Source organism: Urocampus carinirostris, chromosome 3, assembly GCF_059441175.1.
Source record: "Urocampus carinirostris isolate Australia breed hairy pipefish chromosome 3, RoL_Ucar_1.0, whole genome shotgun sequence".
In the NCBI taxonomy this organism is placed as follows: domain Eukaryota; kingdom Metazoa; phylum Chordata; class Actinopteri; order Syngnathiformes; family Syngnathidae; genus Urocampus; species Urocampus carinirostris.
Window position 1 is genome coordinate 62,629,477 of NC_142351.1, and position 27,529 is coordinate 62,657,005.

Consider the following 27,529-nt stretch of genomic DNA (forward strand, 5'->3'; position numbering starts at 1 on the left):
ATCCTCACAGCCCCCTTAGCCCTATCCAGGTGAGAGAGGGATCAGTGTAGCATGTAGACTATAGCATCCTCCACTCCCACCTTCTCCTGGTAAGCAAATTGCAGAGGGTCGATGGCGTGACAGACCTGTAGCCTCAGGTGGTGCAGCACTATGTTCTTTGCTAGTTTGGACTGTATACCAGCTAAAATCAGGGCTAATAATCACTCCGGGAAACTTAAACTCTTTAACTTTTAGTATTTTAACATTACCTATATTTAATTGTGTTTCAATGTCTTCTTTTGAATTTCCCAAATAAAACTACTTTTGTCTTTGTTAGTTTGAATGTTAGTTAGTTTGTAAGTATTAAACCATTCCTCAATTGTTTAGTTAGAAAAAAACGTTATTACTGTACTTTGATAACGTCTTTTATGGCTAAGTGGGATCAGGGTTGGCCCAAGCCTTCATGGGGCTCCAAGCAAAATTAAATCTGGGGGCTCCCTATTTTCGATCATTTGAATACCAACTAAAGGTAATTCCGTGTTCTACTCTGTTATTACGAACACTCTTAAAATACTAGGTATGAGATGTTTCTGTTGTAGCTAGATTGTAATCCACAGTGAATAAGGCTACCTAGGCAGACAACACATTTGAAAATGTCAAAATTAATATTTGGCAAAGTAAGCAACTTGGAATCAATACAGAAATATCAAAGGGAAACAATGCTTGTTTTACCTTACCTTATAATCTTAAATGGTACAAAATACAACTACAAGAACAGCCTTTCACTAACTATGCAAAGTGATATAGTACAACGTGGGATACTGAAAGCCATCTAAAAGTAACGAAATATACCAATTATTTACTGTAAAAACAATCTACTTTATTATTTGTGTTTTAAATTAATTTCGGCAGGGGCGGCAGTAGCTCAGGAGGTAGAGCGCTCGTCTTGGGATCAAGGGATCCCATTTCGAATCCCAGCTTGTCCGTGTTACTTGTCGAAGTGTCCTTGGGTAAGACACTGAACCCCTAATACCCCCAATAAGCAGGTTAGCGCCTTACATGGCTGCAAGGCCGCTATTGGGAAATGTGGAGCACATTGTAAAGCGCTTTGGGAAGTCATTGACTTGAAAAGCACTATATAAATGCAGATCATTTCATTTCATTTCAACAACAAATCTACAGAAAAATGAATTTAATTGAAATAACTAAATAATATATATGAACAGAGGTACATGAAACCAGGTTAACAAAAGGATTTTTGTTTTAAACAAACTGCAACAACAAATATCCTAAAAGTTTTAAATAAAATAGACTTTAAAATGATCAAAAAAATACTTGAGTAATTATGTAAATGTATAGAGGTACCTAGAAGAACAGAATATATAGTTGAACAAAAATACATCTGAAAACTATGTAACATGTGCAAAAACCTGTGAGTTAAAAAAATGAAGAGGAAAAAAAAAATCTAAATTAACTACCGCAATCCAAACATTTGACTATTATGCTATATTGTCCCTTTAAAACTCTGTTTACGCCTCAGAACCTATTTCCTGGCTTTTCTGGAGGCAAAGTTATTTATGACATAATTAAAAGAACTTTGATGGCCAACTCTGTGGTTTATTTAAAAAATGTATATACAGTATATATATTAAATTAGATTAACGTTAACCGCTCTTGGTGTCTACCTTGTGGTCGCGGGCCCTAAGCAACCACTTACAGTAGTTCGCTTATGCCTTGGCTCTGAGTGTAATTGAATGTGTTTGAGTCGGTTCTTACTGGTTTAAATGTTTGACCATCAGTTTGCGGTGGAAAGTGTCCTGGAAGACGGGCAGTTCGACAAGAATTGGTTGGCAATTTCTGGAGCTTCCCACGGCGGATTCTTAGCCTGCCACCTCATCGGCCAATATCCCGATTTCTACAAAGCTTGCGTGGCTCTTAACCCTGTCGTCAATTTGGCTTCTATGGTTTGCACCACTGACATCCCAGACTGGTAGAGACAAACTATTTTGTCGTGATTGTGTTTCTCTCACTCAATTGTTTTATGTTTGTTTTTTTTCAGGTGTATCATTGAGACCGGCCTTGAATACAATATGGATTACATGCATGATCCTGTAGTTCTAGGAGAAATGTTGAGCAAGTCGCCCATCAAGCTAGCAGCACAAGTACGAGCGGCTATTTTGTGTTACTTACTAATTATGTTTCCATGCAGGCAATAATACGACTGAAAATGGAATACAGTGAAGCCTCGCTAAAATATGATTCATTTTCACATTCTTGCCACTTCATTGATTTGCACCGTGCAGTACTACTACGTAATACTTGTGTGTAATGTACATGTATATGATTAAATAACAATATAAATGGCTACATCTTAAGGAAAAATTAAATTTGATTTACCTTTGCTGTGACATAACTTGAGCTGGTACAGTCGAGTTAGTGGGTGGATGCACAGGGAGGAGGCAAAATTGGATGACAAATGTAACTGTTTTTTAATTTCCACTCGTAATGATTGTTTGTCTTATGGAAGATTTTCATTCCTATAACCGCCTCCTTTTGTTTAACTCATTCAGTGCCAGACGTTTCTTTAAAATCTGAAGTGCCGCTGCCAACTAATTTTTGCCATTTTGACTCATTTTCGACGGCCTGATGAACATGTAACTCTTTAGCTATATATACATAGACACATCAAAAGAAAGATTGAACCCTTATCTTTCTTTAGAAAAGAAATATGCTTCTAGCTTTTACCATTGTGTTGTAAACAACAGTTGAACATTACACAGTTTCTTGAAAATACTCGAAAGCTCCTGAGAAAAATGAATTTTTTTGAAAGCAAGTGAAAACTATGCTTGAAACCTTGTTTGAAACCTTCACTTTAAAGCATTAACAGTATCAATGTATATCTTCGCTTTTCTCACTACGCACCTACTGTCCATATGGGCCGGCGCCTACACACTGCCATACAGTGTCATACGGTGGATACAGGAATGAAACTAGGGCCTAGTTACTAGGCACTAAGTGTTATGACAAAGATTTGATCAAACCCACTCTTGCCATCCAGTGGGGATTTCTCATACTGAAAGTGTTCCCAAGATGCTTAATACTCACCTAAGGGTTGCACCAAATCCTCAAGAATAGTTCAAAAAAACAAAACAAAAAAAAGACAAAAAACATATTTTTATGTTTTGGCACTCAGGGACAATAATTTTGAAAAAGTATTTATACGTTGGAGCACTGAATGAGTTGATAATAGACCCCAACAGCTATTGGTTGCAACCATGCTTCAGGTCAGTCATGTTTTTCCTTCTACCCTTTAACATCCTTACATATTTGGGGACCCTTAGTGAATAAATAACCATCCATTATCTGCACCGCTTATCCTCAGCAGGGGCAGCTGAGTGGTTAGCGCGTCCGTGGCACAGTTCTGAGATTATGGGTTCAAATCCGGCTACCAGCCTTCCTATGCAGAGTTTGCATGCTCTCTCCGTGCTTGTGTGGGTTTCCTCCAGGCACTCCGGTTTCCTCCCGCATTGCAAAAATATGCATTTCAGGTTAACTGGCCGGTTTAAATTGTCCCAAGGTGTGAATGAGCGGGCGAATTGTCTGTCCCTGTGTGCCCTGTGACTGGCTGGCAACCAGTTCAGGGTGTCCCCTGACCACTGCCCGAAGATAGCTGGGATGTGCTCCAGCATCCCCGCAACCCTACTGAGGATAAGCGGTGCAGATAATCGATGGAATGGATGGATGGATAAATTATGTACCTCTTTGTTCTCAAAAACAAGCTGTAAAAATTGAGAGCGGTGCTAGGAACCATTTCAAGCCAGTTGAGTATTTCAGATGCTGCGTTGTTCAAATTGTTGTTTTGTTTTAACTTTTTATTCTTTATCTAGCATTGTTTTTATCATATTTAAGACTACCCTGTCCTTTATTAGGGAACAGAGAGTTTCAAAAAGACTATAATTTGGGGGGTGCTTAGGTTGAATTTGGGGGTGCTTGAGCACCCCCATAGACAGGCTGGTTACGTCCATGGTCACCGCTATATCCAGTTCAAAGAGTAGGCTTTTTGAAAATCACATTGTAACCAAATAAATGAATACATCACATACATCGAGAAAGGAACGGGCCTCCCAAAATAATAAACGATCTAATGATCTAGTAGTTTTTACAAGATGATCATGATATATCTTCTGAATATCGTCATGTCACCAAACCCCTATCCTCACTGTTTTTTATTGTATTACCTATATTTTTTCTAACTGTAGCTAATCCATGTCATACAAACTTCAGGTCAAGACGCCTGTATTGCTTGTCCTGGGAGAAGACGACAAACGTGTTCCCAACAAACAAGGGATTGAATATTACAGAGCTATGAAAGCGAAGGGGGTGCCTGTTCGGTAAGCTGATTCATTATATATTGATACATTAATTCATACCATATTATTTAAACATAATTATTGATTGTTCTTATCTTTATATTGTAGCTTACTGATGTACCCTGGAAACAACCACTCTCTGTCTAACGTGGATGCTGAGTCTGACAGCTTCATGAACAGCATTCTTTGGATAATACAACATTTGTCTGTGTGAAAAAAGTGTACAAACTATAGCAAAAGATAAAAAGTTTTTTCATTCTTGGATTTTTTTATGGTAAGTTTTTTTTTTTTGCATGGTGGTGACTAACATCTCTCCTTCAACATCTACGATCACTTTTCAAATGTCTTGGTACTACAAATTCTTAATAAAGGCTTTTCAAAGTAGGATTCCTTGTTGTCGTCTATCCATCTATTAATATTGGCTTATCCCGGGTGGGGTGGCATGGGCAGCCCAGACATCCCGTTTCCCAGCCACTTAGTCTATCTCTTCCAATGGAGTGGTTCCCAGGCCAGCTTGACTGTTGGGGTCTCTCCTTGGTGCCACATGCTCGAAATACCTCGCCAGGGTGGCATGTGAAGCTGTTCCCTAAGCCACTTCAACTGGCTCTAATCAGGTCATGCTCATTTAAAGTGACAGTACGATGAAAAAGTATTTGCCCCCTTCCAGACTTTTCTGTTTCTTGCATATTTATCACTCACAAAGGTTTCAGATCATGCGACCAATTTTAATATTATATAGAGACAACCCTAGAAAATACAAAAGGCAGTTTTGAAGTTTTGATTCCATTTATTAAGGAACCCAAAAAATCAACTCATCTGACCCTATGTGAAAAAGTTAATAGCGAGTTGGGCCACCTCTGGTAGCGATCACAGAAAACAAATATTTACAATAATTGTTAACGAGTCTTTCACAATCCTGTGGAGGAATATTATACTCTTCTTTGCTAAATTGTTTTCTAATCTGCCATGTTGGGAGGTTTCTGTCATGATATGCCTCATTTAGGTCACACCACAGCATCTCAACTGAAATTAAATCTGGACATCTTTTTTTGAGCCATTTAGAGGTGGACTTGGTGTGTTTTGGTTCACTGTCCTGCGGAATGATCCAAGAGCGCTTGAGTTGGAGGACACGAACTGATGGCCGGATGTTCTTCTTAAGGAACTTCTCGTAAACACTAAAATTCATTATTCCGTCAACCATTGCAAGTTGTCTTGGTCTTGAGGCTGCAAAGCAGCCCAGGTTAATGTCAGTGCTCATGACTCTACTAGATGAATGGCACTGGCAAAAAATGGGATCCTTAGGTGAGTTCCCAGGCAAAAACCACTGCTGTCACAAAAGTACACAAATAGTCGTCTCACATTTGCCAAAAAGCATCTCGATTACCCTCAAGACTTCTGGAGAAACATTCTGTGGTAAATTCAGAAAGCTAAGTCTATATTTTCTTGCATGACCTAAGATGAATTTCAACAGTAAATGAAAGCTGCTATGCCGTGCTGTGAGCAACAGAAAAAGACAAACAAACTGGATCCACCCAGAGTTGCTGAAAAGAGCCAGTAGCTGGATTTGGTCAGACCTCATGGAAGTGACAGAATTTAGCAGATAGTGAAAGAAGCTCATAAAAGGGCAAGTAAGATTGCAGGAGTGAATGCGAATTTTATTTATACTTATTTCACAGCTAAAAACAACGGCAACTGGCAGGCAAGTAGCTAACATGTGTGGAAGGAAACAGCGGTTACTTTTTTGTCTCTACTGATACGGTTTCAAATCTGATACTTCTACAATTCATGAGAGAGAAAATAATCTTGACCAGGGTTCTGGAACCTTTTTGACCCAAAGAGCCATAAAAGCAAACACTTTTGATTTTTTTTTCTTTTTCGAGTGAGCAACACTCTATATTTTAAAACAAAATTCAACAAAACTGCCAAATCCGGTCTTAAGACAAACGGTAATTCTTCTGCGCATTTTATTTTACTGTGTGACGTTTGATGAATTGAAAACATATTTGAAATAAGAATGATCCTCAAGCCTGTGTCCCATAAACAATTATATATATATATATATATATATATATATGTATAACCGCGGTGTACCTGTCCCACCAAAGATCCACATTCACGCTGGACTGGATGATGAGGTTTTTATTACAGTTTCTGCAGATGAAATGAGTCACAACATTAGCTTTTTTGCTGGGTTTGATCTCTTTGATCTCGTTGGCAGCTCTCTGTAGACTGCCAACAAACCCCGCCTCCCGGTCATATGTCAGAAGCCCAAACCAAACCCTACCCCATACCAGCAGGTGGCACTGTTGGACTCATCATTGCAGGACACTTACCAAAAACTATACACATATTTCAGCAGGAATTTCAATAAAACAAAAGTAATTATTACACCCGTTACATATATATACCATGTAGGGGGACAGCACGGCGGAGCAGTGGTTAGCGCATGTGCGGCACAGTTCTGAGGTCGTGGGAATCTCCTGCGTGGGTTCAAATTCGGCCTTCCTGTGTGGAGTTTTTATGTTCTCCCCGTGCTTGCATGGGTTTCCTCCGGGCACTCCGGTTTCCTCCCACATTCCAAAGACATGCATTTCAGGTCAATTGGCCGGTCCAAATTGTCCCTAGGTGTAACTGAGCTGGCAACCAGTTCAGGGTGTCCCCTGCCCGGAGATGGCTGGGATGGGCTCCAGCCCCCCGCGACCCTAATAAGGATAAGCGGTACAGCTAATGAGATGAGATATACCATGTAAAATTGGTCTCCCTCCCACAGTAACTTGAGTGTAGAGGCTCATTTTGACGGTCATGTTTGTCCAAAGCTGTGTTGGGAATAACGCAATTACAAATTACGGCATTACATAACGGCGCTATTTTTCAATAAACAGGTAATCTAACTAATTATTTTCTCCACCGTTTTAAACGCCGTTACTGTTACTGACGATCAAAAGCGGTGCATTACTTTGGCTTCAGAATACCAATGTCAGAGTGCCCCTGCAAACGTGACGACCATACTTTTAGATAGAGAATCCGAATGTGCATTCCCTTAGCAAGGTTTCTTCATTTTCCTCATGCTGAGGTTTTTGAGTTTTCTGTGGTCTGTGTAGTCTGTGGTCTGTGCAGACCCCAGACTCCTTGTGATTCAGGGCTGTACAAATAAACATGACTTGACTATTTACTCATGTGCAAAAAGAAAAGGCAATGAAAGCAGAGTCGGGAAAATTGTAAGCCCAATGTTTGACAGCACCCGACTTGCGTCGTTCACCAAATAAGAAACGTCTCATTGAGCCATTATAAGTAATCGAAGGACCGGCTCCCTACAAATTAACAGCTGGTTCCCTCCCTTCTATGTCCCCCGTTTTTAAGTCATTCTTTGCATAATGTTAATAGTTGGTAATGAAGGGGTCAAAGTAACAAAATCAATCTGCAAAGCCGTTAAGGATGCCAGACAATCATGGTGACGATCTAAGTGGGGGATTCCACTGTTTAAAACAGGTAAACATTCCTCAATCTATGACTATTTTATACAAAAATAAAATTGGTATGATAGTTCATGTATTTTTGCCTTGTATTTAAATCAATGTTCTTTACTGAGTGAACGTTTATTTTGTACCACTAGGAGACATTAAATATTACACACTGTTCCTTTAAAAACTTTTCAAGACATTGTGTCTCAAACAATAACATACCTGTCAACCTGTACGTTTTTGCCGTACAAAGTACGTTCATAATGCATTTTAAGATGTGTACGATGTACACGAAAATTTGTACGGTAAAACGCATTATTTATACACCGACTATCACGAAACGGCAGATCAATCAAGTCAAACGAGTTCGCTGCCGTAGCCTCTATCTCGGTTTCGTTTTTTTTTTTCGTTTCAAACGAAGCGAGCGGTTTGATGCTACTGTGCGCATGCATCTGCCGCCTCGGATTTCATGTGATAGTTATGTAGTGAAAGGAAGTCCGTCTCTTTTTAGAGAACCGGCTTTTTCGGCTCAACTCATTAAAGAGAGCCGTCTCTCAAACGGCTCACTTGCTTCGATGCATTATATTACGAATAATTATTGTCGTATAAAAAGTTAAGAAAAAAAGGAAGTATAAAAGGAGAAAATTAAAAAAGACAGGTTTGTGGTTATCCCTTTAATCAGTATATTGCCAACAATAATTTAATGCAGAAAATGAATTAATAATTTGAATAAGAAAATGTATTATTCTACATAATTATATATGCATGTATTTTTTCCTTCTACAGTGAACGTCCAAGCTACTTAACTTTTGAACTTTTTGTATAATAAACCACATTCATGTCGATCAACTCAGTATCTCACAACAAAATGCTAATTAACAATACATATGATATTACGAAACGCATGTACAATATAACATGTGAAACTACATAAATAAACACGTTTGAATAAAAAAATATCGTGTAAGATTATTTTGTAAGGGAAAATACAACATTTTGTAAGGGCCTGGAGCCGAGGGGGTTGACAGGTATGCAATAAAATAGGACGAATGGACAGTTACTGTGTATGAAAAATGACAACCGATCCTTTGACCTCGGAGTTTTTGCGCATGCGTAAACATTTGACATCGGCCGCGCGCATTTACGATGAGGTCACGTGCACGCAGAAGAGACAAAACCAAACGTGTGACCATGTTGATGGACTTGTGGACGCGAGAAATGTGCGCGTGCGCACGGTGCTAGTTTTTTTTCTGCGGCATTGTCAATTTCGGTTGTAGGACAACGACGATATGTGGATGGAGATTAATTATTATGTAAGGCATCAGACTCGCATGGGAGCAGGAAAATAATCCACCAGTTGTAGTAGGAGGACGTGGGAGAGGCTGGAGAATTTGTCCCTGAAATAGCGTGAAAATAAACTTTTGTTTTTGATTGTGTTCTACGGAAGTTGATGTGGGCACTATGAAGTGATTTCGTCGCCACGTTTTACGACAAATTGAAGGTAAGCACTCTTTGGGGTTTACCTACAAAGTGACTGTTTTGTTAACCGTGCAACTTTTTTGTGTGTTTTTATCACGTTAATTGTACTTAAAATATCGGTTTTCCAAATATTACACTGTTGTAGTACTGATAAGGATGAGAGTGACATCTGTGCAATGAGTGACAGGGAGACTGAACCAATCACTCAGTTTGGATGAGCAATGCCGTCCAATCCTTTAGGATTAGAGGAGGGATTAGGTGTTTATGTATGATTTTCATGCCAATAGTTTGAATTATTTCTCTGTAAGAGGTATTTATTTTTGGAATTATTTTTCAAATCCTCGTGGAGTTTATTTCCAGTCTAATTTAGAAACTTGTTAACTTCTGCTTTCATTTAAGATAATGCTATGGGACGTCTTTAACTGGAATTGATGTAAAATAAAATGTCAAATACATTTAGATTTCAAATTATTTCCGTGTGAGATGAATTAAAAATGAATAGATGATCTTGAACAAAATATAAAACAATAAAACAAAGTGACCAGGTTGTTATATGCAAACATCACAGCTCTGGGAAACTTAACTTGGCAGACCAAATACAAAAATACATTACACAGCATTTGCAGCAACACGGGAAAAATATAAGAAGTGCATAAAAATTACTTCAATGGTGGCCCCAGTCCTCGTTATCGAGTTTTCATGTGAAGCGTTACTGTCACCTACTGTTGCATCCAAGTAGACAGTTTTATCAGAATCATAGCTCAGGAGGTAGAGCGCTCATCTTGGAATCAAGAGGTCGTAAGTTCGATTCCCGGCAAGACACTGAATCCCTAATGCCCACGGTATTGGTTATTTAGTGTGTATTATTATTATTATTATTATTATTATTATAAAAAGGAAAAGTGTGAAGCACATCATAGAGCGCTTTGGGAGGTCTTCATTGACTTTAAAAGCTCTATATCAATGTAGACCATTTAAAATGTTTTCAATCTAAAAATAAAACAAAACTCGACGTACTGACTAAAGTTCAGGAGCCTTGTGACTGGTTTAGGTTGAAATATCCAGTGCCTCATGCTAATAATGTAGAGGTATAAAGGAGACACGACCAAATTGTGCTACAACTTTTATAGAAAATCAAAATATTCACTGATAAGATTTAAAGCATATATGTTCCTTATCTTGGCCGAGCTCTGAGGGTGCCTCGAGCAAATTAGGGAGAGGTAAAGAGGAGACACCATCGAGTTGTGCTGCTATCCCAAAATAAAATAAAATATATCCTAATGAGGAAGGCAAATGTTCTGAATATTATCATGACCAAGCTCTCCAGTGCCTCACACACTCAATGAAGAGATAGAGAGGAGAAATGACCAAGTTGTGATACTACTATAGAAAATCAAAATATATTCCGATGAGGAACGTATATGCTTTGAATCTTACCTTGGCTGAGCTTTCCAATTCCTCAAGCACATTATGAAACGGTAAAAAAGAAGAGACTATCAAGTTGTGTCACTAGGCCTATAGAAAATGAAAAGATATTCTAATGAGGACTATACATGCTCTGAATATTATCTTGGCTGAGCTGTCCCGTCCCTTGCGTACTTTTTAAAGATGTGGAGAGGAGACGCGATGAAGTTGTGCTTGTACTTTTAATCAAAAATTACAATATTTTCTGATGAGGAGCCTAAATGCTTTGCATCTTACACTTTGCTGAACATCCAGTGCCTCGCACACATAATGAAGAGCTGGAGAGGAGACACAATTAAGTTTTGCTACCACTTCTATAGAAGATTAAAATACATGTATTTTCCAACAAGAAACATAAAGGCTAAGAATCTTAACTTGGAAAAGATCCCTGGTGCCTGGCACACATTATGAAGAGTTAGAATAGAGACACGACCATGTTGGGCTACCACTTCTATTGAAAATCACAATATTTTCTAATAAGGAATGTAAATGTTTTGGATCTTATCTTCGCCAAGCTCTCCGTAGCCTCGCACACATTATAAGGAATGAAAATGTTGACCCTGCTAAGTTGTGCAATTCTATAGAAAATACAAGAATTTGGAATGGGGAACATAAATGCTTCAAATAGGTCTCACTTGTAGTGTCTTCTAACTGAATATTATAGCTTGGTGTTAAGTGACTAGGAGGTGCCGCGATTAAGTTGTGCTACTACTTCTACATAAAATGAAAATCTATTCTAGTGAAGGACATATATGGTTTAAAACTTTCCGACTAGTATTTTCAGCTGATTGAATACTATAGTGTGGCGTCGAGTGACAAATTTTTAGGTCTCTGGTGCTTGTGCACATTAGGAAGAAGCCCAAAGGCTGGACAACCAAGTCGTGCTTCTATTTATATAGACCTGGGGTCGGCAACCTATGACACGCGTGCCAGCACTAGCACACGAGGTGTTATCCAGTGGCACGCAAGCGCACGGCAAAGTAATAATGTTTTTTTTTAAATGCGCATTTTTACTTGAAATTTAGACATTTTTCATTGCGCTGTGTGTTGTTTAGCGGATGTAAGGTGAGCGTGTGTCTGCGCAGTGCCTCGCAGAGGACGAGAGATTTGTGTTTTAACCCTCCCACAGAAACACCGGCGCGCGATAAATGAACGAATCTCGTTCTTTTCAGACGGCGTGGACAGATGACTGGGGCTTTTTCTGCAAAAAATGACCGTGCTGTTTGTTCATTATGCCTCGAGAGCATTGTACCTCACACGTCAAGTGTTAGTCATCACGAGACGAAACATGAACATGAATTCAAGGACGAGTCTGAAAAGGCTACATTACAACGTGCTGTGTCCAAGTACGGTGGAGTGCCTAAATCCGACTCCCCTTCAAAATCCTCCCCCCCTCGCATGAACGCGCATTTTGCTGTGCTTCCGACAAAAGCGATCTTATTTTATATAATAAGTTTATTAAAACATTAAACCGAGCTAATTAAAACAATTAAGCTATCGTTGTCTATATAACATGTTTATTAAAACAAAAAAGCGCGATCGTATTCTACAAAATGCGTTTGTTAACGCGGATGCAAAGGTAACGAATACCGGAGACAAATCAATGTACGCTATGATATCCACGATCACAACTAATTGTACACAAATAGTCTTTATTTGATGTACTATGATAGTTATATGTAATGTATTTTAGTGTGAATGAAACCCTGGTTGCATTGGATCCCGCGGTGTAAACAATTTTTTTTTTTATCATTTAAAATCGGACTTCCCTGCCTAATACTGTTTGCAAAGTAAGACACACTTTAAACTTATTATGTCTTTTTGGCTTTGGGATCCAACTACAGAAGAATACCTCCACTTTGTGATGTGTTACTGAATAGGTGTTCAACAAATCTAGATTGTTTTTATAATCACCATTATTACTAATAATAGTAATACCGTAATATGAGAAACGTCTGAAACTCTTCATAATCACTGTGCTGACATATTTATGTCACAGAGGTTTACCCTAGAAGTCACAAGTATGTATCTCAAACAGGGTCCATTTTAGCAGGGGAATCAGATTTTGGCAGGTAAAATTCCACATGCCACAGGTATAATCCCTGTGGTGAGGGGCCCTCTCCTTGTGAGAGGTAAGAGAATTCTCCCACCATGGTCCGCTGTGTGTCGTAAGAGGCGACTATAGTGGAGGGAGCGAGGGGACTGGGGATCCTCTCCTTTCTATCTCTACTCCCTAAGAGACAGCAAGGCAAATAAAGGGGGGCGGGAGACCGAAAGGTCTCGCAAACCCTAGTTATAGGGTCACTAAATGTGAGAGGATGTGGAAGTGAAGCTTCTGAGGGGAAGAAAGAGGAGATCGGAAGGATGATGACTAAAAGGAAGGTTGATGTGTTAGCCTTGAGTGAAACAAAGATGAAAGGAAAGGGTGAATTACAGCTTGGAGGTATGTATGGTAGAAGGTCTGGAGTTACGGGTGGACATGCTAGAGAAGGAATGGCTGTGCTTGTGAGTGAGAAAGCAAAGGAAAAACTGGTGGAGTGGAAAGATATCTTCCAGATTGATGTGGGTGAGGTTGAAATGGGGTGTAGAAGTGTGGATGTTTATACGTGCATATGGACCTGGTTCAGAAAGAAGCGCTGAGGAGAGAGAGGAGTTCTGGAAGGACTTGTCCGAATGTGTGGAAAGTGGTAATACTAGGTGACCTGAATGCTAGAGTGGGTGATGAAACAGTTGAAAATGTGATTGGTAGATATGGAGTACCAGGAAGAAATGAGAGTGGGAAGAAATTGATTGAGTTATGTGTGGAAAATGAGTTGGTGATTGGAAATACATTGTTTGAAAAGAGGGACGTGAATAAGTATACCTTTGTCAGAGTGGATAGTGGCAAGATGGTGGACAGAGCACTGATGGATTATGTAGTGGTTAAGAAAGGGATGTTAAGTAGATTGTTGGATGTGCATGTTTACAGAGGTGAAATGAGTGTTATAGCTGATCATTTTTATGTGGAAGGAAAACTGAGAATAGATGGATCGTGGAGGGCTAGTTATAAGAAGAGTGTGAGGGAAGAGGTGAAAATGTCATTTTCTATTGAGAGAATGCCCGTGTTGGGTGATTTAAATGTGAAGCTTGTCTGATTCTGAGGAAACATTGAGAAGGTTGGTAACGGAGTTTGGAAGAGTATGTGATAGGCGAGGGTTATGTGTGAATGTTGGTAAGAGTAAGGTGATGAAGTGTTCATGTGATGGAGTGGGCATGACGTTAGAAATCAGGTTGCATGGACAGGTGCTGGAAGAAGTTGAAAGCTTTAGGTACCTGGGTTGTGATGTGGCTGCAGTTGGTGGAATGGAGTGCGAGGTATTGCACAGAGTGAATCAAGGAAGCAAGGTTTTGGGTGCTCTGAGGAGAGTGATAGTGATGAACAACAAGAGTATGAGTATGGATGCTAAGAGGGGACTGTATGAGAGTGTGATTGTGCCGACTGTTTTGTATGGTGCAGAGACTTGGAGCCTGAATGCACATTTAAGAAGGAAATTGAATGTTTTCTCATCTCATCAGCTGCACCGCTTATCCTCAGTAGGGTCGCGGGGATGCTGGAGCCCATCCCAGCAATCATCGGGCAGTGGGCAGGGGACATATTTTCCGCGACCCTACTGAGGATAAGCGGTACGGCTAATGAGATGAGATGAGATTGAATGTTTTTGAGATGAAGTGTTTGAGGACTATGTAAGGAGTGACAAGATGGGATAGATTGACTCAATCTGATTGAGAAATGAAATTGTGAGAGACAGAACTGGAGTAGTCGTGGAACTGAGCAAGCGTGTTGATAAGAGAGTACTTGGTTGGTTTGGACACATGGAGAGGATGGATGAGGAGCAAATGTTGAAGAGGATCTACAGAGCAGAAGTCAACGGAAGCAGACCAAGAGGAAGGCCGTGATTGACGTGGATGGATGGTGTTATGAGTGCACTGTAGGAAAGAGGTCCAAATATAATGGAAGCTAGAGCTCTTGTTGGTGATAGAAAGGAGTGGAGAGATGTTGTGAAAGGATAGTGGGATTGTGGACGCGTTCTTAAGGATGGGCTGGGCACCCGTATGATGCGGCAGGGGTAAACCAGTGAAAGCGGTCGGGCCCTGCTGTTGAACAAAAGAGTGTGTTGTGTCACCCTGACCCGAGTGACATGGCTGCTTTTTGGTGTCCCGTTTAATCTGGAGGGACGAAAGCATGACCAATTTAGGTGTCGAGGTGCCTAACTTGTTTGGGCAATTGGGTTGGCCATGGTCCTAAAATGTTTGTGTGTGGTTTTTTTTTGCTATTTTTTTCCTTTTTATTTTTTTTGTTATTGTATGTGTTTTTCTTGCTGTCGGTCACCCCTCTTGAGGGATATGACCAAGGTAGATAGATAGATAGATAGATAGAAAATTCCTGCCATGTCAACGCCCCCCAAAACACCCAAAAGGTTGCTGTCCCCTGAGATCTAAATATAAGGAAACAAAGAACAAATGCAGACTCATCACAAATAAATAACGGAAAATTACTCGCAAACTTTGCAAAATGGGTAATTGTCGGTTAGACATGGTTTTTAGCACTGTTTTTGATTTTTCCACATTTGCCTCCTGGAGAAGATTCAAATATTAATCATGATATTTATGTCTCGGCTTATATTTAGGGGTTTGGTGGGCATGAACATCCTCGGTAGGTGATAATTTTATTTTCTCATTGCTCTCTTTTTCCCTTTTGTTATTTTATTATTAAAAGGAGTCCATGGTCTGTATAGCCCCTTGAGACTTCTTGGGATTAAGGACTATACAAAGAAAAATGACTTGATTCAACAGGATGATAACTGACGCCATATTTGGGCTGATATCAGCTTGACATTTATCGTGCATCCCTCTCACAAACCTAAAAAACGAAATTTTATCTATGGGCGGCACAGCGGGGCAGTGGTTAGCACGTGTGCGGCACAATTCTGAGGTCATGAGATCGAATCTCCTGTGTGGAGTTGGCATGTTCTCCCCGTGCTTGCGTGGGTTTCCTCCGGGCAACCTGGTTTCCTCCCACATTCCAAAAACATGCATGTTAGGTTATTTGGCCGGTCAAATTGTCCCTAGGTGTGAATGAGTGAGCAAATTTTCTGTCCCTGTGTGCCCTGCAACTGGCTGGCAACCGATTCAGGGTGTCCCCTACCCACTGCCCGAAGATAGCTGGGATGGGCTCCAGCACCCCCACAACCCTACTGAGGATATGCGGTGCAGATAATGGATGGATGGTCTATCTCTTTTTTCGACTGAATTTTGTTTCCTTTTCCTTTAACTCTTCTAGGATTTACAATGTCCAGTTCCGTCCCCGAAACCAAACCATGTTCGGCGGTGGCACTCTGTATCCCGGCTGCCCGTTGCCCATGGCAACCGCTCGTCGTTATTTGGACAAAGCACCGTAAGTCTCCTCTTCAAGTGCCGTCGAATCCGGCGACTGAGAACTGAAATTCTGACCTCAAAAGACACCTGGAAATGCCTCTAAACATTCGAGCCAAGCCGGCATCGAGCAAGCTCTCCGCCGCATCCAAGAGCGCTGGGTCAGCGGACAGTGCCGCAGCGCATGCTCGCTTTTCCAAGTCTCCAAAACAGGCAAGAGGTAAAAACACCAGGACCAGTTCCACTCCAGGATGCCGATCAGGACTGGAACCCGGTTCTGTGTCCACGCCTGTTGCCAAAAGTTCCACTCCCAGGCCAGCTCCAAAGAACCCCACCTCGGAATCTGGTCTAAAGGTGCCATGCTGTTCTGATACTGCCCCGGTTAGTAAAACCCTGTCCATGGAGAATATCCAGTCTTTAAACGCCGCCTACGGAATTTCAGGTGTGTACTCCTGTCAGGAACGTTCTGGAAGTTCCCTAAAAGGTACCATGACCCTTGGAAGAAATGCGGGCCGGTTCTACGGTGCTGATGCCCACCCCCCTAACGGCAGAGTGCAAAGTCTGCAGCGGCAGTCCGAGAGGAGTCGGCAAGCACCGGAATCCAGAAATCAGCAGGATTCTCCTGAATCTGGTCTCCGTGCCCAGCTGACAGAGCTTCGGAGGGAAAACAAAAACCTGAGGAGAGAATTGGATGGGGGCAAAGATGCAGGAGGAGGAATGAATAACGTAGACTTGTGGTACAAAGACTACCATGATGGACCCGGGACTTCTGACTATTATGGGATGGATCGAGATCACACTCAGGTGACGATGTATTGTTGCCGGGTTATTTGGGAGGGAAGTTTTGAATTATCGTTCCTACTCCTTCCTCTTTTTATTTCTTTGAATTTCTCTTTTTCTCTTTCGCCTCCTTCTCATTTACATTTTTTTATTATTATCCTCCTCCCTTTCCTTGTATTTCCTATTTGTTCTCTTCTTCTTTGTGTGTAAGGACTATACAAATAAATGACTTGACTTGACTTCTCCCTTTTATTCATTTTTCTTACTTCCACTCCGCTTCCCCCCTTGCCCATTCTTATGTTTTTCCTTCTTCTTCCTCTTTTTCTGCTGAAGTTGTTTCTTTTTCCATCATCTCCTACTTTTCCTCCCTCACCTCTTCCCTATTTTTTCTTTTTCTCCTTATTCTCATTTGGATTTTTCTTTTTTCCTTGTTTTTCCTCTCCCTCTTTTCATTATTTTTTTTCCCTCATTCTTCTCATTTTTCTCTCTCTTCCACCTTTTCATTATTTGATTATTTGTCTCCTTTTTCCTATTCTTCCCTTTTTCCTACTCTTTAAATTGGCTTTTCAGCTGTTCTAATTTTCAAATATTTGCTTGATTTTAGATAAAATAATCGATGCAATCACAGTTGCATTCTTTTGCATTTTCATAAAATTTATTTAAAAAAAAAAAGAGTAAACCTCATCAAAGTTTAACCAGATGAGGAAAACCAATATTATATTATTTGTATGTGCCTTTTATTATAAAATCTCAGACATTACATTTGTTTCTAAACTAAGTATAATTTGTAGCAACAAAAAATATAACCCTAAATTTGAATAAATGCCTTCAATGGAATTTATCTTTTAGTGCTTTGAGGTGAAATGTCACCCTTTTAAAGGACAAAATAATCAATTCCACCGCATTTGCTTCCAGCTTCCACTGACTGTTCAGGAGCTCCAGGAAGAACTGAGGGCCCACCGGGTGATGAACAGCCTTTTGCGGCGACCCCACCTCCAAAGATCTTCTGGTTCCTGTCGCGATCTCCGCACGGACCAGGACCACAGGGAAGGGCTCAGTCCAGGAAGCCTCCACAGTCCTGGACTTGAGAACAGTCCAAGAGCCAGCCCGTCCCACACTTACGATCTCAGACAGCAGGAAACTGATGTCCCCAGCTCCCGGTGCCCGGGCCTTAAGCGTGTTCTGGATGGACCCGTGTCCCCCGGCACTGCCCGGTGCCGCAGCCCCTGCCTGGTCCCAGGTTGCGACAGTTTGACTTCTCCGCCGCAGGAGAATTTGGTCCTGTTACAGTCAGAGCCCGAGCGGCAGGCCAAGGAACTTTTCCTACTAAGAAAAACCATGGAGGAGATGGAGGCCAGGATCGACTCCCAGAAACGAACCCTGGGGGCCCGGGACGAGAGCATTCAGCGGCTGCTGGAGATGCTTCAGGGACAGGTGCCCGCCTGGGGACGGGGGGCCAGGGCGGAAGCGCAACTGGAAAATATGCATGTAAGAGAGGTGAGTTTTCATTCAATACGATCTCTGTGCACTAAAAAAAAACGTTATTAGAAAATAAAGCGCAGCATGATCTATTATGGCAGATATTTATTGTCATTTTACAACTTTTATTTTACTAAAATAATTTATTTTTAAAAAATGAGAGGAAAAAACATAAAATTTGAGATTATTATATTGTATTTTCATCATATTATTTTGGAATAAAAACAATTACTAAAATATATTCCAGATTTTAATAATAATAAAAAAAAACTAAAGATTCGAAATAAAATTTGAAAAAATACAATTGGTATGATGGGATTATGATTTAGAGATTTTTTCTGTAATGTATAGTGTCCTTTAAAAAAAATAATACATTTGGAAAAATACTTTTTTTCCTGTATTATTTATTTAATGAAAAACAACTAATGCTATTTTTCTAACTAAATCAAATCTAAATTATGTAAGTTAATTTTAAAAATACCAGGCTAAATAATTCAAAGATTAATTTAAATTTAGGAAAATTCCTTATGTTTAACTGAAAATATATATTTTTAAAAAAGACACAAATTACTGTATATCTTGTCCCATTAGGAATAGCTTTGCTCATTTTGAGCATTTATTTCAAACTTAACTAAAGATTTATGTTTAGACCATTTAAAATCCTAAAATGATCATCAAAAAATGTAATCTTTGTGACCCTAAATCTGTGGTCAGCAAAGTACGGCCAGTCGGCACATACGGGTTCATCATGCTTTTTAATTTGACCGGCCCAACAAGTTTAAAAAGTACTACAAATAAAGGCATAGGACACTCCAGATAAAGCCTGAACCCTCATCTTTCATTAGAAAAAAAGTATGCATTTAGCATTGTGTAGTAAACAACAGTTGAACATTGCAAAGTTTCTTGAAAATACTCGCTTACGAGAAAACTTCGGAGAAAACTTCGGAGAAAAACCTCTTTTTGTTAAAGGATGCATTTCCAGCATAACTTTCATCTGGTGCTTTCCTTTTAACGTACTGTATATTTTTGAACCCGATAATATCTAAACAATGCTTTCTAGGAACTTTGCTTTCAAAATAACATTTTATTGCAAGAGCACTGAACTTATGCATGAGCGATGCCTGAACCTCACAAGAACTTTTTAGCCAAAGAAGTTTCCGGTGACCCCATGATTTGGGTCATCATGGCGATCGCGGAGGTGCACGAAACATCAATCCTCTGTGTCCCGACGATCACTAAGGCTCTTCGTCATTTTATTTAGAAAGAATAAAGCTTTGAAGTGTTAACTGTGTAAACCTGCGCGTACTCTGCATATGGGCCTATACACTATCGTACGTTGTCATACGGTGGATACAGGAATGGAACTAGACACAAAGCGCTGACAAAGATCTGAACAAAACCACTCCTGCCATCTATTACTATACTGATACCATTCACAGAGGCTTAATAATCACCAAAGGGCTGTGCCAAAACCTATGGAATATAGTTCAACGACAAAAAAAACTATTTTTTTATTTTGTAACTCGGAACAAGTCTTCTGAAAACGTGTTTTTACTTTAAGGCACTGAATGAGTAGAAATAAGGTGTGTTGAGCTCCTCAGTGTTACATGTCGAAGTGTAAGACACTGAACCCGTAATACCCCCAATAAGCAGGTTGACACCTTGCGTGGCTGAACGGCCGCTATTGGTATGTGAGTGTGTGTGATTGTAAAGTGCATTGGGAAGTCTTCATTGACTTGAAAAGCGCTATATAAATGCAGAACATTTCATTTCATTTGCAGGCATGTGCAGTTCCGCCACTCCCCCTGGTTGGCGCCTTCTGTTGGAAGGTGGGCTGTCAGATACTGACAATGTCTACATTATCTTTTTTCTTGTGTATTGCTGACGTATCAGATTGAGAATTTGTATTAGCAGATACAAAAAAGAACAATCTATCAATCAATTTTTTGTTCTTCTTTCGCAAACCCCTCTCATTTTTTTTAAACCCAATGTGGTTTGTGACTCAAAAATTCGCCAAGTAAATGGAAATTACAAATCTCAACAAAATACTTAGTGTATCCATGTATTTAGAGACGTAAAACAGGGTCCGCCTTTTATTATGGTAGCAAGCTGTGGGATTGGCGGCCCGCCGCTTTGGCTTCCTGCCTCCTGCCTCCTGCTGCAGTTATTTTTAACTCTAAAATCTTCTTAGCTCTTCATTTCCCTACCTGAGTGTGTGTGAGTGTGTTAGAGTAAGGGAATACTCTAGCTATGGTTTTTTTTTTCTTTTCGGCATTGTACGATTGCGAACTCGGGCGAACATCTGGCCGGCTTAATGTTTGTGGCTGGGCCACGCCCCTCAGACTTGGACACGCCCATCACCGATGTCGGTGAGTATTCGTTCGTGTGGAATCGTTTTCTGTGTTTGGCTTTTTGAGTGCTTGTGCAAAAACAATTGTGCGGCATTTTGATTGGATTTGCTTGATAATGTGTAAAAGTTGAATTTTCTGTCTGAACATAGGTATTTAATTATTCATAAATAGAAATAACTGTCGGATGTTTTTTTTTTTTTCTTTTTTCGGGGCTCAAGTTTCTTTGTTTATTGTTTTGTGACCAAAGCCAACTCGACTTTAGACCAGATGCTGTCGGGTTTAATTTGTGGCGTAACGTTTTGTGAATTTAACATTGTTGAACCACAGGGTTTTAAAAAACATTAAACTTTGGACAAAGAAAAAAAAAACAACAACACAATCATGAGCGGGTTGACAAAAGCTTTTGGATACATAAGTAAACCAAATAAGTGTAACAAATTAATATGTAAATATAAAAATCAAATATACCAAATAAGTAAATAAATAAATGCAACATAATAACCAAACCAAATTAATAAACCCGGAAAATATCCCAAATAATTAAATAATTATACAAAATAAATGGTATAAAGAATAAATAATAGTACAAAATAAATAAAATCAATAAATATACCAGCTAAATATATAGATATAGAAATTAAATATTCTAAATAAGTAAATTAACTACACACCAAATAAATAACCCCCAAAATACAAATTAATTGAAATAAATATCAAATAATTATACCAACTCCTTAGCATACCGGATCTACCATATACATTAAGTAAATAAATGAACTAAATAACTACAGTAAACCAAATGAATAACCCCATAAAAATGAAAAAAAAACAAAAATGAAAAAAAACAAAACAAATGATATACCAAAAAAATTAATGTACCGCTGGCTATGAAACATTATAACAAATATATAGATGTACAAATGATATGTTCCTAATAAGTATTTAAATAAATGAATCAACCCTTAAAGCAATGAATTCCGCAAAATATACCGAATAAATAGTATACCAAATAAATTAATACTTGTACCTATTAAATACTGTATACCTAATAAATAAGTATCCCAAATAAATGTATCAAAATATACTGAATAAAAAAATCCACTGCATGAATAAAACATATACATATATATAATATATGTATTTATATTTGTAATATCCATTCCATCCGTCATCTGCACCGCTTATCCTTAGTAGGGTTGCAGGGGTGCTGGAGCCCATCCCAGCTATCTTCGGGCAGTGGGCAGGGGACACCCTGAACTGGTTGCCAGCCAATCGCAGGGCACACAGGGACCGACAATTCACTCGCTGATTCACACCTAGGGACAATTTGGACCGGCCAATTAACCTAACATGCATGTTTTTGGAGAACATTCAAACTCCACACAGGAAGGTTTGATCTCACAACATCAGAACTGTGCCGCACACACGCTAACTACTGCACTGCCGTGCTGCCCTTATATATATATATATATATATATATATATATATATATATATATATAATTACAAAGTAAATTAATGCATATACCAACTAAATACACCAAATGAATAATATTAAATGTGCCAAATTATTACAGTACAAGAATAAAATAAATTCATAATTAAAATAAGTACAAAAATTTAAACAAATACACGAATTAAGTATTCAAAATTATGAAAAATCATAATAAATATCTAAAACAATTATAACAAATAAATATGAAAAATAGAATTGGAACAAAAAAGTCCAGTACCAGCAATAACCACACAGGGGCAATGTTGTATTGGGATTGAACTGGAATAGGGACGCTTAATCTCTCTTCTCTTTTCTCTCATCGTTAACAGCCCCCTCTGGCACTGCGATTCTTTTCCCCCTCTTTTTCTGTTTTTTTTCCCTCTTTACGCTCCCCCTCCCGTGGCTTTTCCCCCTCTTTTTCTCTTTCTCGTTGTTGCAGTGTCCCACTCCTCTGTCTGTCGTCCTCTCTCGCCTTCTTTTCCCCCCTCCTCTTTCTAATCTTGTCACTTTTTTCTCTCGTCCTTTCTGTTTCTCATTCTTCCTCTTTTCTCTGTTCCTCTATAACTCTCTCATCTTCTCTCGCGGTTATTCTCTATTTCCCTCAATCGCTTTCTCCTCTCTTCCAACACTTTCTCTCTACGTCTCACCATTCTTCTTTCTTTCTAAAGACATTAGCTTGAAGCCTTACCTGATAACCTTTCAAATTTGATCACAATCTAAATCTATAAAACTAAACATTGTATTTTACGCATTTGTGTAAAGGTATGTCATGGCATTTCCAAAAGCGGCCAGTTGGAGACGTCTGCAACCGGGTATTTGTTTTTAGCCAATTTTGAGACAAGAGTTGTAAATGTTTGACTTCTCTTTCCAGAAGCCAATCACTGATTATGCACACTTGCATGTGGTAATCACGTGTTGAAATGGACCCCGAGTTGAATTACGCACGTTTATTTTCGGCTCCGATATGAATACACATTGTAAATATGGATACCTTTATGTTGGAAATTTTATATGCTAAACAATGTGTGAATCATCATTTGAATCGGTCGCTCAATATTTTTTAAGCCAAAGTAGGTCAAGTCCGTTTTTTCAACACAGGCCGTCATAGGCTATCGCAGGCGAATGACCGAGAAAAAAAGCTTGCAATTGGTGAAGACTGATGTCAATCAAAAGGTCAGAGGCTACCAGCCATATTGGAAATCATCTCACAATTTTTTTTTTTCTTTTAAAACGGAATTCTGGGGTGAAACAAACCGAGTATAAGAAGGATTGTCAAATGACGCAGAAATGCTTTTAGGCAGTTTTTTTATATGTCTCCATTATAGGTGTGTTTGTGAGTACATTTTTTTACACAGTTGGATTCACTGGACTGTAGTGAATTTAACAAGACCATGTTTGGGGAGAATCGTGTTTTCAGCTGTATATCAGAGAACGTTATTGGTGAGCTTTGCAGTCTTTGTAGTTTTCAGGTATCATGTTTAAGACAAACTGTGATTTTTCTGTCATGCAATTGCCATCACATCTCAAATCATAAGAAATTTCCAATGATATGTGGCATGAAATATTTTAGTGTCAGGTGACATCAAGAAGACATGTCTGTTTTTCTCAACAGTGTGACGGCCTGCCAGTGGGCCGTCAGAACGTTAAGGGGTTATAATAAATACAGAATTGTATTGTACTAACTTTTTACGGAGCTCAGAGCTTAGCAGCTTCATGAAATTGTGATGTCGACCAATAGCAGTAAGGAATCCTAGAGGTGCATGTAACTTTCATAGTCGTAATGATGAATTTTATAAATATTGGGGCACGCCAAAAGATTTGCGGTTGATCACGTATGGTGAAGAAAATACCTTAAAGTCCCAGTGTATAATATGTCCACTAGATGGCACTGTTGTCAAATGCTGCTACGTTTTGCTTTGTTGCACTAGCTTTTGTCAGCAAGAAGCCAGACAAACATGGTAGTGACCTTTAGGTTCGGATTCCACAAAATAAATTAAGTACAAATTTCTCAACCTATGATTTTTTATAAATAAAAATTAACATTTGTATGAAATTTGTTTTTGTACCACTATACACCAGCTCAGTAGCCTAGATGGTAAGGCGCCCGCTTTGAGACTGGGAGGTCGCTGGTTCGCGCCTCGGCCGAGTCATACCAAAGACTGATAACATTGGTAAAATGGCGGCGCCCTCTGTTGGCTGCGGCTGCATCGGCTCGCTACAACGGGTCAGGTGTATCGACATTTCGTTCTGTGTACATTGTTACACAGAATGACAATACAAAGGAAATTATTATTATTATTATTAGTATGAGGCACTAAATAATACGTGATGTTCCTTTAATGAGAAGGTGGGTGGGGTGGGGAAGAAAAACATTATATCCACATAGAAATGATAAAATATCGTAAGCCAGGGACACAGAAACCTGTGAGTCTACTGTAGATTGAAAAAAAAAAAGTTCTGGGGTATTGGTCTCCGGAAGTATTATTGTATTTGGTATCCGTAGGGGAAACGAACCACTAGTTAAGAGAAAAGTTGAATTGCAAAATGTTTTGGGGTGATGCTGAAATGTTAAACTGGATCCAGCACTAAGTGTCGCGGTAGTACATGCATGCTTGGTGAGCAGCGACAGAGTCGCTCTTAGACGAATAATCCCTCTCATGCACAAGTGAGAAGGGGATAAAGCTCCATTTCACTGCCGGAACTTGTGTCTGTCTACACTGCAAAAAAGAAAACATGTAAATGTTTACCTTTGTGTAGGCATACGTGTACACAAGGATTCTTTTCCTCATTTCACTATTATTTTAACTCATTTTTTCATTAAAAAAAACAATCAAATTAAAGTATTGTAAACTGATTTTGGAAAAAAATGTGATTACAAAAAATATTTATTTAAAAAAAAATGCATGTAAATATTTTTACTAGTTTCGCTTCATCTAGTAACTGATTGTATGGCCGTAGAAATGGATCCCATAAATGTAAACACAAAATAAGATTTCAGGAAAGGATGTATTTACAGAAAAAGAATCAGTATAGAATAATGTGCATTCAGGGAACAACAAAGTTTACTGGAATCTTTGTAATTCAAAGACACTTGTGTCTCAGTGTGTAGTGTGTCCTAGCATAATGGTTTTTTTTTTTTCTGGACACTGAGGGCCGAGAGAATCACAATTTATATTCTTAGTTTATGAGGCAGAATTGACAATAAAGCCGAATTTGACATCAAAGCTACTGTAATACAGACTCAACTATGCATCCCTGCTCCAAGTTGAAACACAGACTAGATCTAAATGAACAAAACAATAAAGGAAACACAATGGAATATGTTGAAAAAACTAGTTCTGAACAGAACAAAACATAAAAGGAAATGACCCAGAAACCATACTGTACCTGCTTTGACTTAAAACCTAATAGTCAAACACTATCTACCTCGAACAGTACAAAAAATGAAAGTGAGAAGACACAAATTACCAGAACTTGGCGGCAAATCATAAGGAAAAATAAAAACTATGCAGAAACAATTCTCACAAACAGCTGGAATTAAAATACAATGCTTAAACACTAACAAGCATGCACAGCTCTAAACATGAAAGGAGACATAGGATATGTTGTATCACAGCCGAGGTTTAATTGAACAAAACATTAATTGCTGGAATACCTACAGGTTCTATCTAAAGAAAAACAACGCAAACAAAATCATGTGTCCTAATGTTCCAACACCAACTAACCCTAACAGAACAAAACATGAAAACACGACGGCACAGGGACCATTCTCACACATAGACAGAGCAGGAGTGCCATTATGACAAGACTTATGAAATATAACTCCAACTGAACAAAACATGAAAGTAAGACAACACAGACTATGTTGGGAGACTAACTAGCTTTAACAAAACAAAACATGAAAAGAGTCCACTCAGGTTATGTTGGAACCCTAACTTTAACTGAAAAAATGTCAAATATGGACACAACTTGATATGAGGGACACTAGATCTAACGAAACAAAACTTGAGAAAAGGACAATGCAGGACACATACTCACATGTTGATAGAACAATACTGGCAGTGCCAGAAAGTACAGATCACGACAGTATGGTTGCATAAGGGTAACATGAGTAAAAGCTATCATTATTTATTGATGGGTGGAGCAAGTCACATGAGCCGACAAAGTGTTTTTGGTCAACACGTCTTTAAGAAAACCGGAGAAATATAAAAGCAGGAAAAGGTGAGAATAAACAAAGGATTTACCTGAATATTTTCAAAACTTGATAATAATTTCCAGAAGATGATGAGCCGCCAAGCGTATTTTTATCGGGTTCCTCCTCAAGAACTTCATCGGAGGAATCAGCAAGAGAAACCGACGGCTCAGGCCAGGCCCTTGCAGATCGGCGTCGATATAAAGGTGGGACTTCCACCAAATTGTTCCTGTCACTTAATAATCGTAACATTCATCTCCAAGTTTTTGGAATATAAAAGCAGGGATGCACAAGGAAAGTTTTACGTCACTTAATTATACTAATGCTCCCACTCAGTGTTTTCAACCAGTTTGCCAGGGCACACTAGTGTGCCATGAACTTCCACTAGTGTGCCACAGGAAATTACTCGATTTTTTAATTTTTTAATTATGTTCTTTAAAACTACATGTCATTGCTTTCCTCCAGTAATCAGCCAAGTAATTGTAAATCAATATCAGTAGGTGGCAGCACATTACTTTTTTTCTTATTATATGACGTAGGACATATTTAATAACTTTTGTATAATATAGCTATTTGGCATTGGCTCGCAAACAAATAATAAAATGAACAAAGTAAAAATCTGGCACACAAGTTAAATCATTTTCTTATTTTCACTAAATAAAACAAAATTCTGAAAAACGTTAAAACATGATTAGATGAAATTCCACTGACAAGAATTTTTGCACATTCATCCATCCAGTTTCTGCACAGCTTAAGATCACTAGGGTTGCGAGGATTTTTGCTCATTCAAAGTGTTATTTTTCTCTAGAAAAAACAGATAAAAAAATAGCAAAACTTGGAAAACAGATTAAACATATAATAAAATAAAAACATTATGTTTAGGGCGGCATTAGCTCAGGAGGTAGAGCGCTCACCTTTTCATCAAGAGGTCGCAGATTTGATTCCCAGCTCCTCCATGTCGAAGTGTCCTTGGGCTAGACACTAAATCGCATATGCCCCCGATAAGCAGGAAGCTGCCTTGCATGGCTGACGCTGCTATCAATAGTTAGTGTGTAAAAGTAAAGCGCT

The 27,529-nt window shown here is 39.0% G+C and overlaps 2 protein-coding genes across 4 annotated transcripts in view; both read left to right on the top strand.

Moving 5' to 3' along the window:
- Positions 1-4,736, top strand: part of LOC148370386 (acylamino-acid-releasing enzyme-like) — a 35,292-nt gene extending 30,556 nt beyond the window's left edge. For both annotated transcript variants that reach the window (XM_088332899.1, XM_088332898.1), the window contains exons 21-24: positions 1,779-1,969; positions 2,039-2,141; positions 4,264-4,370; positions 4,458-4,736. In XM_088332899.1, coding sequence (XP_088189025.1) covers positions 1,779-1,969; positions 2,039-2,141; positions 4,264-4,370; positions 4,458-4,563 — 507 coding nt within the window. In that variant the 3' untranslated portion in view covers positions 4,564-4,736. The remainder of the gene's footprint in view (positions 1-1,778; positions 1,970-2,038; positions 2,142-4,263; positions 4,371-4,457) is intronic.
- Positions 4,737-8,971: 4,235 nt separating this feature from the next.
- The window catches only part of LOC148370387 (ERC protein 2-like), a 204,448-nt gene continuing 185,890 nt past the window's right edge, over positions 8,972-27,529 (top strand). For both annotated transcript variants that reach the window (XR_015850119.1, XM_088332908.1), the window contains exons 1-5: positions 8,972-9,311; positions 16,074-16,969; positions 17,861-18,442; positions 20,206-20,253; positions 26,548-26,667. Coding sequence is in view for 1 of the 2 variants with exons in the window: in XM_088332908.1 (XP_088189034.1) it covers positions 16,262-16,969; positions 17,861-18,442; positions 20,206-20,253; positions 26,548-26,667 (1,458 nt within the window). In the remaining variant the exon portion in view is untranslated. The remainder of the gene's footprint in view (positions 9,312-16,073; positions 16,970-17,860; positions 18,443-20,205; positions 20,254-26,547; positions 26,668-27,529) is intronic.